Source organism: Hyla sarda, chromosome 6, assembly GCF_029499605.1.
Source record: "Hyla sarda isolate aHylSar1 chromosome 6, aHylSar1.hap1, whole genome shotgun sequence".
In the NCBI taxonomy this organism is placed as follows: domain Eukaryota; kingdom Metazoa; phylum Chordata; class Amphibia; order Anura; family Hylidae; genus Hyla; species Hyla sarda.
In genome coordinates, this window is record NC_079194.1 from 253,007,110 (window position 1) to 253,025,709 (window position 18,600).

Genomic DNA, 18,600 nt, shown 5'->3' on the forward strand with positions numbered 1-18,600 from the left:
TATTAGACCCCTGATTGGTGCACTCCTAACCCCCCCCCCCCCCCCCCCCCACCCATGGGACATACCACTATAATTACCAACAAGTTTTTACAGGCGGGGGAGGGGGGCTAAAAAACATTGCCTGTATATTTCTTAACCCCTTAACTGCTCACCAGTCAGGGGGCAAGCTAGTTATGCACAGCTTGCCCCTCCACATCCAAGGCAGCGGTTACGAGCAGTGACGGTCCCGATCGGCGGGGACATGTGAGTATAACCTCCAATACCAGTGGTCTTCAACCTGCAGACCTCCAGATGTTGCAAAACTACAACTCCCAGCATGCCCGGACAGCTGTTGGCTGTCCGGGCATGCCAGGAGTTGTAGTTTTGCAACATCTGGAGGTCTGCAGGTTGTAGACCACTGTCCTACACTTTACATTGCATGGAACCCTCAACAAACGATGGTTTCAACAAACGACGGTCCATTTGGACCGGATTACCATCGTATGTGGAGGGACCACTGTACTTGTTCTCTATACATGATCAGTTTCTGGCATCGTATTCAATAATTGCAATTAAAAACCTGAAAGTGCAAACACACCCTCAGCTTTAAGACTCTCCTCAGGCTCAAATAGTTTAGGCAGCGCCCCTGCAGCTATAGGCGTCACCCGCAGACAACTGCAGCATAGGACACTACCAAAGGGTAAGGGCAAGCAGAACAAGATTCACTGTGAGGTAACTACTTGGCAATATGGTGAATGACAGAAACAGTAGTAACCGGTATTACATGATGGCCGCAGATTACTACAGAGAAGAGGGCGAGACACAATAGATAGAGACCTCACACACCACACACTGACAGTAGGCTGGGTCTAACAGGAGAGACAGCTGCTGGGAGAGCAAGGCTCAGGGAGTGTCTGCAGAGAGACAGGCCCAGGGAGTGACAGAGAGACTGGCAGAACAGGGAGGAGACTGCAGCAAGAGCAACACAGACAAAAAAATTACCAGGAAGGGTGAAATCTGCAGTCTATTCTACACCGAGAGACCCTCAGGAGCAGCCACCAGGGTCAACAGCACAGGTAGGTGCCAAAAAGTAACCCCTATGTGTCTTCACGAGGACCCCCTCCCCCTTGTGATATTTTAAGATTGGGAGGAGTGTTCACCGGGATATTTAAGGGTAGTAACCAGATTGAGGGCCCCGATAAGTTATGTTTGCAACTAAAATCACATATACGTAACGTTCACACTTGTAGACGGTGTTTTTATCGGGATATAGATGTAGCAGAGATGAGTTTGTCCTAACTCGAGGACTACGGTTCTTCTGCATATAGTGACCGCAGTAGGTTCGTTTATTTATTATCCTTATTGTGATAACACAAGTGACGAAAGCCTGGACTGCGCTAGCACTTATATACAGCACAAGTGCACAGGGGTTTATCACTAGTGATTTCCCTCCCCTATAGAGGACAGCAAAAATACTAGAGCTGCTAGTCATCTATACCTTACAGCAGTGGTCTCCAACCTGCGAACCTCCAGATGTTGCAAAACTACAACTCCCAGCATGCCCGGACAGCCGTTGACTGTCCGGGCATGCTGGGAATTGTAGTTTTGCAACATCTGTAGGTCCGCAGGTTGGAGACCACTGCCTTACGGAGTAGATTGTTCATCTGGCTGGGCACTGCTGTACCATGTTTAAAGCCAAATGTGAACCTTATGCCGTCCGCACGGTCTATATTTTAGATATTACACTTGTGTGTGTATATACAGTGATTCCTCAACATACCATGGTAATCCGTTCCAAATGAACCATCGTTTGTTGAAACCATCGTATGTTGAGGGATCCGTGCAATGTTAAATATAGGAAGGTATACTCACCTGTCTCCGCCGCTCCGGACCGTCACCGCTGCCCTGGATGTCGCCATCCATCGCTGTCGCCGCTTCCCCGTGGTGCCCCAGCCGCTCCAGACCGTCTCCGCTGCCCAGGATCGTCGTTCCTTATCACCATCATCACGTCGCTACGCACGCCGCTCCTATTGGGATGGCGTGCGCAGCGACGTGATGACGACGATGGAGAGCGACGGCGATGCAGGGGGATCCCGAAGAGGACGGTCCGGAGCGCCGGGGACATGTAAGTGATCGTCACTGGACCACACGGGGCACCGTAAACGGCTATCCGGCGGCAGCTGAAGCAGTCTGCGCTGCCAGATAGCCGTTTATGCAATGGCCCCAACATACAAAAGCATTGTATGTTGATGCTGCCTTCAACATGCGATGGCCTCTGAGAGGCCATCGTATGTTGAAATTATCGTAGGTCGGGGGTCACTATATATATATATATATATATATATATATATATATATATATATATATACATATATATATATATATATTGTGTATTAGCAGATGAAAAGGCAAAAGAAAAGAGAACCTGGCCATTGTGCCAGAACTAAGTTCAAAAGCAGAACCTGCCAGCCTGTGCCTCACCCAAAAAAATAAATCCTGCCGAAACCTCCCATGAACTGCTGTAAGTAGTATAAAGCACATGCAAATAGTATTGACGTTGGTTAGTTGTAGATGTAGATGTAATAGGAAGGTGTTGTGTATCCAAACCTGCAAAGAAACTTTGAAGCCTTTTAAAATACCAAACCTTTTGGAGTTCTTTTGCTGTGACCAGATATACCTTGTGTTGTGTAACCAGCTCTTCATCACTAGTATGAGAAGATGAAGATAGAAAACCTGTTCTGGTGGCTGATATTCATAGGGGGTTTGTTTGGTGGGAAGGTTGAAAAGCATTTTCTTTTTAAATACTCACCTGACCAATCGCCCCCCCCCCCCCCCCCCCCCCCCCCCCCAAAATCTGGTAAACATGTACTCCTCACATTTGCTTTTTATCCCCAAGTAATCCTTTTATGTCTCCCATGATAGTTATATAATGATGTTCTTTACTCTCTATATTCTATTAAGAAAGATAATAATTAAAATAACAATAAGTTAATGGCTACATAGAAGGTAAAATAAAATAAAATAGTGTTAGCATTAATAGGGTTGTTCTGCAGGAAAAATCTTTTTTCTCCATTATTTACTTTCTTTAAAAGAGACAGACTGGGTTAAAAAAAGTAAATAAGGATTTCTGACTGATCCTAGCCACTGTCGTACCAGTGCTGCTTAGGTGCCTATTAATGGTCCTGTCTCAAGACATCAGAAATGGCTGGAAATGCTCGCTCAGCCAATCCCTGGCTCAGAGGACTCATTGCTGTGGCCAGTGGTTGGCTGAGTGGGTATTCCCTGTATTTAAAGATGGTACAAGAAAGTAAAGCTGATTCTGATATGATGTGTCTGTGTGTGTGTGTATGTTATATTTATATATATATATATATATATATATATATATATATAATATATATATATATATAAAATACAGATAGTAGTAAGGGTCCTTCTACACGGGCATATAGCTGTCAATTTGAGTACTGATGGAGGATGTACAAGTCGAATGACACTCGTTGAAGGATGGCACAGTTATTGGCCATTAATTCTATCTTTACTGACTGTACATGAGGAGACAAGCAGAATATCTGCCATCAAAATTTAGTAGTGTGGCTGGGGTGGTATCCCATTAACTCCTTAAGGACCGCTGGTGTACGGGTACGCCCTGACGTCCTGGTACTTAAGGACCAAGGGCGTACCTGTACGCCCGTGGGAATGCCTGCTGAAATCATTCAGCAGCCCCCCCCCCCCCCGTGCAAACCCCTGGGGGGGTCCTGAGACCAATTCAGATCGGCGATTTGTGGCGATTCCGGGAAAATAAGGGTGATAGGTGCTGTCCAACACGGCACCTATCGCCCTATAGCAGCAGTAGTGAGGTCCTGAAGCAGGACTCCTGCTGTAAGAGTGTCCCTAACGCACACGCTGTGCCCCTATTCTGGAGGGCGAGAACGGGTGCCAGGACTGAGTACCTGGAGTGGGGGCCCCCAATCTCCGGCATTAGCGGCAGGATCGAGGCCCCTGGAGTGGCAGGAGGATCCTGTAGAGCAACAGCAGGAGGTAAGGCTGGCCTTCTGCAGTTGCTTAGCAACAACTCCCAGCATGCACAATAGTGCATGCTGGGAATTGTTGTTATGCAACAGGAGAAGGCACTACTACAACTCCCAGCATGCCCTTTGGTAGTTTGTGCATGCTGGGGCTTGTAGTTATGCAACAGCTGGAGGCACATTTTTTCTATGAAAAAGTGTGCCTCCAGCAATTGCATAACTACAACCCTCAGCATGCACAAACTACCAAAGGGCATGCTGGGAGTTGCAGTAATGTGCCTCCAGCTGTTGCATAACTACAAGTCCCAGCATGCCCTTCGGCTATAAGTGCATGCTGAGAGTTGTAGTTTTGCAACAGCTGAAGGCAAACTGGTTGCGAAACACTGAGTTTGTTACCTAACTCAGTGTTTCGCAACCAGTCTCCAACTGTTGCAAACTACAACTCCCAGCATACATAGACCGTACATGCTGGAAGTTGTAGTTTTGCAACAGCTGGAGGCACACTGGTTACGAAACACTCTGCCCAGTGTTTTGGAACCAATGTGCCTCCAGCTGTTGCATAACTACAACTCCCAGCATGTATGGTCTGTCAGTGCATACTGGGAGTTGTAGTTTTGCAACATCTGATGGTTCCCCCCCAATGTGAATGTACAGGTACATTCACACGGGCGAGGGTTTACAGAGAGTTTCTTGCTGCAAGTTTGAGATGCAGCAGATTTTCCACCCCAACTCAAACTCCCTTGCGAGAAACTCACTGTAAAACCCTGCCCGTGTGAATGTACCCTAAAAACACTACACTACACCTACACAAAATAAAAGTAAAACACTACATATACATATACCCCTACACCGTACGACACTGTTTCCAAAATGGAGCCTCTAGCTGTTGAAAAACAACAACTCCCAGTACTGTTGGACAGCCACTGACTGTCAAGGCATGCTGGGAGTTTTGCAACAGCTGGAGACACCCTGTTTGGGAAACACTGCCGTAGGGTATTTTGGTGGCGGAAGCAAATCCCCAACTTAGGCCTCAAATGCGCATGGCGCTCTCTCGCTTTAGAGCCCTGTCGGATTTCAAGGCTACAGTTTATTGCCACATATATATTTCTGTACTCGGGAGAAATTTTGTTACAAATTTTGGGGGGCTTTTTCTCCTTTTACCCCTTATGAAAAGGTAAAGTTGGGGTCTACACCAGCACGTTAGTGTAAAAAAAATACTTTTTTACACTAACATGCTGGTGTTGCCCCATACTCAAAATTTTCACAGGCGGTAAAAGGTAAAAAATAAAAAGACCCCCAAAATTCGTAACGCAATTTCTCCTGAGTACGGAAATACACCATATGTGGACGTAAAGTGCTCTACGGCGCACAACATGGCTCAGAAGTGAGAGCACACCATATACATTTTATGTCTAAATTGGTGATTTGCACAGGGGTGGCTGATTTCACAGCGATTCTGACATAAACACAAAACACTAAATACCCACATGTGACCCCATTTTGGAAACTACACCCCTCATGGAACGTAACAAGGGATATAGTGAGCCTTAACACCCCACAGGTGTTTGACGAATTTTTATTAAAGTTGGATTTGAAAATACCCCATATGTGGATGTAAAGTGCTCTGTGGGCGAACTACAATGCTCAGAAGAGAAGGAGCGCCATTGGGCTTTTGGAGAGAGAATGTGTCCGAAATTGAAGGCCATGTGTGTTTACAAAGCCCCCATAGTGCCAGAACAATGGACCCCCCCACAAGTGACCCCATTTAGAAAACTACACCCCTCACAGAATTTAATAAAGGGGGCAGTGAGCATTTACATCCCACAGGTGTCTGAAAGATTTTTTGAACAGTGGTCCGTGAAAATGAAAAATTTTATTATTCATTTGCACAGCCCACTGTTCCAAAGATCTGTCAAATGCCAGTGGGGTGTAAATACTCACTGCACCCTTTATTAAATTCTGTGAGGGGTGTAGTTTCCAAAATGGGGTCACATGTGGGGGTTGGTCCACTGTTCTGGCAACACGGGGGCTTTGTAAATGCACATGGCCCCTGACTTCTATTCCAACCAAATTCTTTATTCAAAAGCTCAATGGCGCTCCTTCTCTTTTGAGCATTGTAGTTCGCCCGAAGAGCACTTTACATCCATATATGGGGTATTTCCATACTCAGAAGAAATGGGGTTACATATTTTGGGAGGCTTTTTCTCCTATTAGAAAAAATAAAAATGAAAAATTTGGGGTAACACCAGCATTTTAATTTATCGGAAATTTCTCAAACACCCGTGGGGTGCTAAGGCTCACTGTACCACTTGTTATGTTCCTTGAAGGGTGTAGTTTCCAAAATAGTATGCCATGTGTTTTTTTTTATTTTATGCGGTTCTGGCACCATAGGGGCATCCTAAATGTGAAATGCCCCCCAAAAACCATTTCAGCAAAATTTGCTTTCAAAAAGTAAAATGTGACTCCTTCTCCTCTGAGTATTGTAATGCGCCCGCAGTGCACTTGACGTCCACACATGGGGTATTTCCTATACTCAGACAAGATGGGGTTACAAATTTTGGGGGGCATTTTCTCCTATTACCCCTTGTAGAAATGTGAAATTTGGGGAAAAACCAGCATTTTAGTGAAGAAAAAATTAATTTACACATCCAACTTCAACGAAAAGGCGTCAAACACCTGTGGGGTGTTAAGGCTCACTGTACCCCTTGTTACATTCCTTGAGAGGTTTAGTTTCTCCAAAATAGTATGCCATGTGTTTTTTTGTTTTGCTGTTCTGGCACCATAGGGGCTTCCTAGATGTGACATGCCCCCCAAAAACAATTTCAGAAAAACTCACTCTCCAAAATACCATTGTCGTCCTTTCCTTCTGAGCCCTCTAGTGCACCCAAAAAGAGCTTTACATCCACATATGAGGTATTTCCTTACTCGAAAGAAATTGGGTTACAAATTTTGGGGGGCTTTTTCTCATTTTGCCCCTTGTAAAATTCAAAAACTGGGTTTACAACAACATGTTAGTGTAAAAATGGAGATTTTGAATTTTCTCCTTCACTTTGCTGCTATTCTTGTGAAACACCTAAATGGTTATCAAACTTTCTGAATGTAATTTTGAATACTTTGAGGGGTGCAGTTTTTATAATGGGGTAATTTATGGGGTATTTCTAATATAAAGGACCCTCAAATCCACTTCAAACCTGAACTGGTCCCTGATAAATTCCAATTTTGAAAATTGTGGGAAAAATTGGAAAATTGCTGCTGAACTTTGAAGCCCTCTGATGTCTTCCAGAAGTAAAAACATGTCCACTTTATGATGCAAATATAAAGTAGACATATTGTATATGTGAATCAATATATAATTTATTCGGTATGTCTATTTTCCTTACAAGCAGAGAGCTTCAAAGTTAGAAAAATTCAAAATTTATAAATTTTTCATGACATTTTGGAATTTTTTTACCAAGAAATGATGCAAGTATCGACGAAAATTTACCATTATGTTAAAGTAGAGTATGTCACGAAAAAACAATCTTGGAATCAAATTCATAAGTAAAAGCATCCCAGAGTTATTAATGCTTAAAGTGTCAGTGGGTCAGATGTGCAAAAAATGCTCGTCCTTAAGGTGAAAATGAGCTTGATCCTCCCATAGACTTGCATTGAGTGGGCGGGGCATAACGTCCTTATACTCCGGCTACGTGATTGCCACTCTACACACTCGGAGCCTCCAGCGATGCGGAGATCTCACAAAGTTGGGACCCCCGCTATCATACATCTTATCCCCTATCCTTTGGATAGGGGATAAAATGTATTAGGGCTGGAGTACCACTTTAATAACAATGAGACTCTGGTGCACTGGAATTTAGGAGATTTAAAATGGAATTCTGCTTGGAAATTTCTTAGTGTGAACTTAGCCTAAGTATTTCCTTGCTAAGCTTCACTACCTTTCTAATGGTAATGAATTTGGAAAGAATATGCTTGATTCACTCTCTTTTTTTATTTAGAATGATCTTATTAGAAATTTAAATTACGTGATGCCTGTATGTTTCAGACGTAGACGCCGATCTGCTGGAGAGCCAAGATGTCTGAGGAAGTTATTGTTCCAGTGTATGCTACAGGGATCTCTGCCCAGCTGCAGAAGCAACGGGACCAAGAACTGGGCATAGGAAAACATGAAAACGCTGTGAAGTTTTTAGGGCAAGATTATGACCGGATTCTGCATGAGTGTTTACAAAGTGGGACTCTCTTTAAAGATGACACCTTTCCTCCTTCTGCTTACTCACTGGGCTTTAAGGAGCTTGGTCCAAACTCATCTAAGACCTATGGAGTTAAATGGGTCCGGCCAACGGTAAGAAACTTCAGTGACTCAAATAAATTTTGCATACATAGTGACAGCTGCATTTCTGTTTGCTTTTCTTGCCGTTTCTATATTCACTGATATCTGTCAATTACTGAGTAGGACCACCCACTTGACTACCTAGTTCCGAATAAGAATTAATAAATGACAAGTTAGCCTGGAACTTTTCCCATAAAACTATATATCAATCTGCTCAGCTCTTCCTGCTCTATATAGAAGAATTTAATTTAAAAGAGGGAGGTTGGTTAGAATATAATGGATTATGAAATGTCTTCTTGGAGTTCATTGGGAGAGATGGATGTATTTACCCGGTAAAATAAGGGATGATAGTTAAGATACCTGGCGGTAAAATACCGTATTTTTCGCCGTATAAGACGCACCTTTTCTTCCCCAAAACTGGGGGGGGGGGGGGGGGGGAAGTTTGTGCGTCTTATACGGCAAATGCACATTAAATCCCTGTCCTATCGCGGCAGTCCCTGCGGCCATCAACGGCTGGGACTCGCGGCTAATACAGGACATCACCGATTGCGGTGATGCCCTGTATTAACCCTTCAGACGCGACGATCAAAGCTGACCGCCGTGTCTGAAGCGAAAGTGACACTAACCCGGCTGCTCAGTCGGGCTGTTCGGGACTGCCTCGGTGAAATTGTGGTGTCCCGAACAGCTTACAGGACACCGGGAGGGACCTTACCTGCCTCCTCGGTGTCTGCTCCGTGTCGGGATCCCCTGCATGGCCGGCGCTCTCCTTCGTCGTCATCACTTCGTCACGCACGCCATCCAGTCATCCAATAGGAGCGGCGTGCGTAGCGACGTGATGGCGGCGACGGAGAGCTAGGATGCCGGGCTGCAGAGACATTCCGGAGCGACGGGGACAAGTGGTGACGGGTCTGGAGCGGCGGGGACACGTGAGTATTACCTCCTATACCAGTGGTCTTCAAGATGCGGACCTCCAGATGTTGCAAAACTACAACTCCTGGCATGCCCGGACAGCCAACGGCTGTCCGGGCATGCCGGGAGTTGTAGTTTTGCAACATCTGGAGGTCCGCAGGTTGAAGGTTAAGAATCTTTTTTTTCTAGATTTTCATCCTTTTAAAATTGGGTGCATCTTATATGCCGGAGCTTCTTATATGGCGAAAAATACGGTAACCAGGAACCCTATATAATTGGTGTATACAGAAATGGGGAGGTCATCTAAAAGTTAAAAAGAGCACAGGAGTTTTCATCAGTGGCAGAACGAGATTGGCCACATTGATGTGAGGAGGTGGAAGAAAGTACTAAGAAATATTAGTTATGTATCACCAAATTTAAATTATCGGATAATGCAGTTTAATATAGTATACAGACTCTATTATTCGCCCCTTTTTCTGGAAAAAATAGGTATAAGAAATAGTAGTAAATGTAGTAGATGCAATACAGAGAAAGCCGGACATTTACATATATTATGGACATTTACATATATTATGGAGTTGCCCTGAAATAATTAAAGGGGTTATCCAGGAAAAAACTTTTTTATATATATCAACTGGCTCCAGAAAGTCAAACAGATTTGTAAATTACTTCTATTAAAAAATCTTAATCCATTCAATAATTATCAGCTGTTGAAGTTGAGTTGTTCTTTTCTTTTTGGCAACAGTGCTCTCTGCTGACATCTCTGCTTGTCTCGGGAACTGCAGAGTAGAAGAGGTTTGCTATGGGGATTTGCTTCTAAACTGGGCGGTTCCCGAGACAGGTGTCATCAGAGAGCACTTAGACAGAAAAGAACAACTCAACTTCAGAAGCTCATAAGTACTGAAAGGATTAAAAAAAATTAATAGAAGTAATTTACAAATCTGTTGAACTTTCTGGAGCCAGTTGATATATAAAAAATGTTTTTTCCTGGATAACCCCTTTAAATTTTGGAAAGAAATATATCTGGTAAGATTGAGGAGATTACGGATATACGTATAACTTTTTCTCCCCTCTTGGCAATACTGGGAGATTACACTGACATAAAAGCAAATACGAATATAAAATTAAAATGTGTAAGGATGCTTTTTTATGCCAGAATGTTGATCATTAAAAACTGGATATCCCCCAAAAAGTCCTAAATGTGTTGAATGGTATAACATGCGAAAGTCAGAAGGTTATATTATGAAGAGGGAACTAGGAGATGAGTAAGTAAAGGGAAATAGAGTAAAAATTATTATTATTATTTTTCTCTCTTTATATGTTTCTTTAGAAAATGTGAAGGGACGGGGAATCGGGGGACATGAGATTTAAATTAGAATTAAATGGGATCACTTGAAGGGAGGTTAATAGAGAAGGGGTGAATTCTTTATAGATTGGATAATTAAAAAGTAACGGCTGTTGACCCCCTGCCGCCTAATAGTGGACAAGGTGGGACTGGGGAGGGCATGGCTACACTTCAATTCGAGGTGACAGGTCCACTGAATTATATATTTACCAATTGTGATCTGTAGAACAGGTCTCTCAAAGCTACTGCCAGAATTTGAGGACAGCAGCCAAGTACAGCACATGGCTATCTTCGTCAGTCTCAAAGCTAGTGAAAAAAGGGGCAGAACATGTGCCCAATTGCTGCTCCTGTCTATCAGGAACTTTGGAAAAATGCGTTTTTTGAGATTTCAGAATCCCAGTGGTTGGACCCCCTTAAGTTCATACACTTTATCCCCTCCCCTGGAAGATAAGTGTTAAATGGGTTATACAGGATTACAAAAACATGGCCGCTTTCTTCCACAAAAACCAGTATAGCTGTACGGCTTGGCTTCATCACTTCAATAGAACTTAGCTGCATTACCAAATACAAACTGCGGACAAAAGTGGCACTGTTTATGGAAGAAAGCAGCTATATTTTTGCTAATTTATTTTCTAGTTTTTCCTAACCCCGTTAATGGAACATCCCCTTTAAGCAGAATATCCAGGAAGCTGAAATCTGAGGTGCTGTTTTGAAGTATGAAGGGGGGAGTTAGTTGACTGTGATCTTTACGGGTTTAACCATGAAGACAATTTTAGGGTATATTTTGTCAGCTTTGTATGAGTATAGTAATGTAAGCGATTAAAATTCATTTTTGCTAACATTTATAGAGACGTTTCATTATACTGTATTATATATCTTTTTTCAAAAAAGTCACCAATAAAGGCTTGAGTTTCTTTTTATCGTTGTAAAATTCCCAATGATCAGAAAATATTTTCCTTTGGCAGAGTGACAAGAGATATGCCATCCAACCACACCCAATACGCCATGTTATACATCCACATGCAGCTTTCTCACCAGCTCTTGCTATAGACAGGCACGGATAGTAAAGTCCTCTCAGTTATTTAGGTTATACTAAGAACTTGTCACCTTTCCTCACATGTTTTAGTAGATACATACCTCCCCAAAACTATAATCCTTGACCATCTTTACCTCTAGTATTTTGTGTCATTCCTCTGTTAATCTTCCTGGAAACTAATGAATAAACTGATGGGTGTTATTATTCAACTTGTCAATGAGACCCAACAGAGTCTGTAACAGTTGACACACTGTGTATGAACGTACTTTGTTGGTAAGGGATTGGTAACCCAGCAGTCAGTATATTTATACATTTTCAGGTAGATTAACAGAGGGTTAGCACAAGTGGAAATAAAATACCAGCAGTGCCATTAAAGTTGACAGGTCCTCTTTAAAATACCTCCACTGACATATACTTTTAATAGCTATCTCCTCCAACCTCCCCACCTCCTTTGAACAGAGCCAAATGGAGACTGGAGGGGTAAGCTGCAGCCAGACAGATCAATGAAGTAGGTAGAGAAAAAAAACGACCCTTGAGATGGCACTGCTCTGTCCAGTAAGAAATGGCGGCCAAACCAGAGATATATCAAAACACTGGAGTGGTTTATTAAATAATAAAACAATATAAGAAATGGATGACACGTTTTGGAGGAGCCACCCCCTTCTTCAGATCAGTATCACTAAAATTTCTGGGTTCAGCTGACATTTGTCTATGGTGTATGGGCAACTTTAGGTGCCTCTCTTTGTCTGTGGTGATCCAACTGGAATCACCACCAATCATAAGAAAGGGGATCCTGAGGGCCCCTATTTGAAATGAGCATTGGTCAGGTGTGGCCATCCTGTGGTTCCTATCTTGAGATAATCTTAAAAACTCATAAATTCATCCATGATGTTTTAAAGCTTAACATTTTCCGTAACTGCTATTTTTACAACTATAAAAAGAGTTATGACTGATAGACTGTAGGGTCCTGTGTCTCTCTGTAGCAGTTTGTCACTTATGTAGTTTATTGTACTTGTTACATATTAATCCCCTTTATCATATGTATAGCGCCATTAAAATAGCAAAGGGTCATTGTTTTAAGCAGTTTGCTGTAATATGTATAGCCAGGCAATAAAATACAGCAGGAGAAGGATTATGACTAATATAACCGATGGTGAGTTCTTTGCATGTTATGCAGGGCACAATTGGTGTGGCCTGGTTGAAAAACAGGCTAAACGTGATCACTGCTGCATCCGCATTCTCAGTGGGGGAGACTGTGCTTGTCTTGTGAATGGTGCGACATTGGAACATTTACACACCTGAACATTGGTTACAGTCTGATGCATGGTTCTCACATTTAATATTTATATTACAAAGTGTATTTGTACCTAAAGTAAGTGGTAAGACGACTCTAGTGGTCCCTATGTAGACATTGGCCCTATGCATTTGTTGTGTTCTAAGCATTCCTATACCTACATTGTACACCTATTCAAAAATGTTGCCATCCTTTCTGGCCTAAATTTGCTACTTCAAGCTGTGCATAATAGTCTTATTTGTGCAGTGTAAAGGTATACACAGCATAGAGGCAGCTCTTGTATCTGCTGTGGAGAACTGCAGAGAAGAGGCATATCCCAGAGTGTAGAGATTTAACCCAAGGATCATGGAAAGAAGATTGGGGGGGGGGGGGGGAAGCAAAAAGTCCCCCAGATGGTATGGGTGTTGTGCTGTTAACCAGCACCAGTATGGACCCTATTTTATTCCATAATTCAGACTCCTTCACCTTTATGTATGCCGCAGGTCAATTTGCTACATGAAAGTTGGGTGCCAGTGTAGGCCCTTAGTCAAATGGCAACTGATCCTAGATACTACTGTTAAACACACAGCTGGATGACACTTCTCCAGAATTCTACCCGGAGGCCACTTAGAACGTACCAAAGTGACTCATTCAGCACTGGTTCCAAGCAAGACTCTGCAGGCACTGCAAAGGAAAACAGGATCTGTAACATTCTCTACTTTATCGCTGACCCTGCTAACCCACGTTTTCTCATATAGAAAGAGAAAAACCTTCCAAGCCGAAGTTACAGTACCATCTGTTTACTTCAACCTTTGTGTCTCAAAGGTCTAAATGAAAGGAGTAGTCCAGTGCAGGAATACTCATCCCTTATAAGTGTCTGATCGCAAGAGTCTGACCACCGGGACTCCACCACCTCCCCCCCTTCCCCTGCGACCTGCTGCACAGCAGTCCCCCGGCAGTCCCTAAGGCCTTTTGATAGGTGAAAAGTGTTCCTTCAATGGAGTTCTACTTTAAGAAGGGCAATTATAAGACTGTTGGAGTTGTCTTCCACTCCAATATCAATAAATCAATTTTGAATTACAGTATTACATGCCTTATGCTAGGGATGTCCGGAATCCATATTTTTTTTTGGAACAAGTATCGATACTTTTTTTCCCCAAATTACTCCAACCAATATATATTTTTTTTTTTATGTCATGTGACAGCAGAGGTGGCTCTAGATTTTGTGAAGGCAAAAGTTGAACATGAAGTACTCACTGACACTCTTAATTGCGATATGCCTTTAGTAGTTAGTTATGGAATCCCCCATATTAGCTTAAAGCCCCCTGTATTCAGGTAGGTAGAAGTCTCCAGTAGTTAGGTAGCCAGGTAGGAAGAGAACCTCCTATTAGGTACATAATTCCATTAGTTTTTCTCAATAAGTCCCTTCCAAAAAAAAATTATAGAAAACCCTCTCACCTCTGCTCCATACATATGCTAAGTCCTCTTCATTGTTCTCTCCGATATCCAGCGTGGTGTAGGACCTACTCACATACAAAAATACCCTGGTGGGGAAGTGGGTAAGTTATGGGAATTCATCAAGAGTGGTGTAGCTAAATGTCTTTTTACCCCCATTAATTTGTGTGGTGGTAACTGTGTACCTGCACCAAATGTATTAGATGATGCAGAGTATGTGATAAATCTGGTGCTGATCACATTTCTTATTTCAGTATACCACTTTGTATGATGCTTCCTCTGCAACTTTTTGTGCGACTTTTTATCACATGCGACAAAATGTTCGACTTTTTAATAATGCTGATTGCAGTTCATTTTGTAAGCCAAGTCGGGGCTGGTGCAGATTTGAACCTAAGTTAGTGCAGTTGGGACAAACTGAAAAGTCGCACATTATAAATTCTTTACCAATGCATGATACCAACTGAAATCATTACTTAGTATGTTCTTTAAAAACAAAAAACAAAAACAAAAAAAAACCAACCTTTTAAGGCAAAAATCGCAATGAAAAGTCTCTAAACGGTTGTGCTCTGTTTGTATTTGGATGGGTACAAATACTCGTGCAATTGTCCGTTATCGTTGCTAATACCAGTATCTGTATCGGGACATCCCTTTTTATATGCTCTATACGCATTGTAGTCATAGCATCTGTGGTGACCCCAAGTTGTGGGGTGACCACGGGGCGTGAAGGGTTTAGGTGGATGGGGCAATGGTATTAACTCCAGGAGTAAGATGTTATTAACCCCTAATGTTCGTGACACCAGAGGGGTTTTTGGGGATCGGTAACCACCCAAACGATATCTCCATTATCCCAAGGTTAGGCAGGGCAAGAAGAGTCCATGACCAGGTTATGGTTAACGGAGGCTTTACTGAGGTTAGACAGTTGTTACAATCTTTACAGCTAGGCCAGAATCCCAGAGAGTCAGCCAGTAATACGGAAAGGGCCCTGCATCTTGCTTGGGGTTGCAATACTTTTGACTATAATTGACTTGACTGGTAACTTGACTTGGTTGTAGGTAGAGACAGTAGAAATAGATGGCAGACACCTCAGATCCAGCATCCAGTACACCTGGAGGCCTCAAGCCTGCACATGTCAGTAAGTCCACTGACATATTCAGGCTTGAGGCCTCCAGGTGTACTGGATGTTGGATCTGAGGTGTCTGCGCTTTGCTGTCCTCTGCAGGAGTGACGGTGTAAGAGAGAGATTGTAATGGTTGCCCCTCTTATAAAGGGGGCTGAGCAAGATGCCCATAGCTCAAGCTGCAGGTCATGTGTTTTACTGGTGCTCTCTGGGTAACATAACAGAGCAGGTGAAAATAACATGTGATACCTCCAAAGGTCCTTAACATAACATGTGATACCTCCAAATGTCCTTAACATAATTTATACTCACAGTACATAACATTATACTGACTATACAGAGTAACACTAGCTTCAATACCGGGGGAGACACTGCAGTAGAGCCCTTAGGACAATGAGGGACTCAACCTGACAGGACCTAAGTACTGTACAGGGATATATCCTGTACTGGGACATTATACATCTATTGGCAGCTCAGTCACATTTGACAGTAAGCCAGCTGGATAAAATTTATAAAAATGGGGGCAAACTGGGTTACAACAATCAAAAAAGCCCTACTTTCCTAAACTATTCCCTGCTGCTCCCTGTCTGGCGGTGCCCAAATCTCCCACTGATCTTGACTTTCTTGTCCAATCTTGATACAAGGAAATGCTTGCTAAGCCAATCACTGGTTTATGTATGATGTCACTGATGTGCCAAGCAATTGGCTGAGCAGGCATGTCCTGTTTGTTGAGATGGGGACATGATGATGAGGAGATCAATGGCAAATCGGGTGCTGCCACAATGGCACTGATGGGGATCAGTGAGGTGGGTACTTTTTATTTTCATTTAAAACCAGTAAAAGCCAGTGAAACATTTGCTCTTGTTGGAATCTGATAAACCTTACTTTAAGCTACCAAAACCTGAAATACTGCTGTTACGAGCAGCGCTCCCTCCGGTCATTCATTCTGACCGTGAGCGCTCTCCTCCTCCTGTTACCGGTGGCTCCGGGACTCGCTGTGCGGGACCCGCCCGCATGCAAGTCCTGGGCATCTCCTTACCACACGCTGTCTCCAGCTCCTCTCTGCCTGCGCATCACTGGCACGCACATCACCGTCCCTTAGGGCGTGCGCACGCCAGCGCTATGCGATTTAAAAGGGCCAGTACACCCTTAATTGTGGTCACCTGTGCTGACTATAAGAGTCAGCACTTCCCTTTCCCTGTGCCAGATCTTTGTTTGCCTAGTGCCTTAGATAAAGAGTTGCTGTGGTTGCCCTGCCATTTTCTGACCTTCTGATCCATGACCTGACCTTGCTCCTGTGCCGCCTGTCTATTGACCTCCTGCTATGTTCTTGACCACGCACCTGTGCCACCTGCCCTGACCTTCTGCTATCCTGACATCTATCCCTTCTGTGCTACAATACATCTCAGCAATCTGTGTGGAAGAGTCATACAAGTGGTAGCAACCTGGGTGCCGCCTGCCGCAGTAAGTCCATCCTGCTTTGCGGCAGGCTCTGGTGAAAACCAGTGGCACCTTAGACTTCGCTCCCTGGTATGGCCCACGTCATCTTCCATGCAGGTACAGGGGATCCACTACTACTGTGAGTGTTACAACTGCTCACCCAATTAATACAATCTCCAGCTAAAAACTAAAAGCATTACTTTGAGATTACACCTACCAAACCACACCCCAGAGCTCTTTGACTTGCTGCCTAGATTGTTGTGGTCTAGATCTTAGAAAAAGTTGATCCTAACAGTGAAGACTTGGTGGGGTTGATAAGTCTTCAAATGCTGTCATGTAGATCTTGGTAAGACTGTCATGGTGCGGGATCTTTCTAAAATGTTCCTCCTCACCCACAAAACTTCTGTTTCCTCCAGGATGCAAGAGAGGAATTTTAAAATACTCTCTCGATGGTACAGGTGCCCAGAAAGGATACATGAGATGTTTCCCTCAGCGTTTGCCATCTGTTGGTGTTGTGAAAGGGTGGTTGGTTTCTACCTACATACATGGTGGGATTGCCTCTTGATCCATCTATTCTGGACATCTGTCTTCGACCTCTTTATTCAGGTTTTCTCAGACTCTATCCTGCCCTTGCCTGAGAGGGCGCTCTTATCCCACTATCTTGGTTCAGTCTCGAAGGCTAAGAAGAGACGTTTCCTGAGTGCTGCCAGGACAGTTTTTTTTCGAGGCACTGGAAATTTAGCTTCATCCAGTTCAATGGAACTGAGCTGCAAATACCATACACAAACTAAGGACAAGGGTGGCACTATTTATGGTAGAAAGTAGCTATATTTTTTTCTAATCCTTGATAACCCCTTTTAAGCCTTCAAAACTCCTTTAAAACTGCATTACTGCATAGTGACATGTCAAATGTTTTATCAGTGGAGTCTGGGTGCTGAGACCCCCGCAGATCCCTAAAAGAACAGAGCAGAAAGGATACCACTCTTTTGGGGAGATTTATAAAAACTTGTGCAGACCAAATGGTGCCCAATTGCCCATAGCAACAAATCATATTGCTTCTTTCATTTTGCAGATGCCTTGTTAAAAATGAAAGAAGTAATCTGATTGGTTGCCATGGGCAACTGGGCAACTTTTCCTCTGCACTGGTTTTGATAAATCTCCCACTTTATATTGTACATATTTATAAACAGTCTTATTGACTTTCAATCAAGGGTCTGGGTTTTTGTCTAAATTCCCAATGACAGTCTATGGAACATCCGGCACCTTGCACTACAAGCTCCGCTCTGCATCTCCTGGTGAGTGTGTCAGTCCAGCTTGCAACCCTTCTGAAAGCCACGCCCCTTTCATTTTCGGCCCCTTATTTTGTTTAGGCTCAAGGCCAAAACTAAACTTTTGCCCAATACACCCACATTACAAGTCCTTCAACCACAATCTCTTCATCACAGCTCAGCACCAACTTGCTTTAATAGCTCTGCATCTTTAGGTGAATGTGACGGTCCAGCTTGCAAGCCATGCCCCTCTCACAAGCACCACAAAGCCAGGAACCCTTCTATTTTTGGCCTACAATCTCTTCATCACAGCTCAGCCCCACCTGAGGTCAGGATATAAGGACGAGATATAACATTGGGATATGAGGACAAGAGTGTCATTGTAGAGCTGGGCGGTATACGGTTTCATAGCGCATACCGAAATTT

General features: G+C 43.4%; 1 protein-coding gene across 1 annotated transcript in view; it reads left to right on the top strand.

Annotated features, from left to right (window-relative positions):
* Positions 1-716: 716 nt before the first annotated feature.
* Positions 717-18,600, top strand: part of CAPN1 (calpain 1) — an 82,045-nt gene continuing 64,161 nt past the window's right edge. Inside the window, exons 1-2 of the mRNA XM_056526948.1 lie at positions 717-1,055; positions 8,047-8,343. Of these exons, the coding sequence (XP_056382923.1) occupies positions 8,077-8,343 (267 nt within the window). The 5' untranslated portion in view covers positions 717-1,055; positions 8,047-8,076. The remainder of the gene's footprint in view (positions 1,056-8,046; positions 8,344-18,600) is intronic.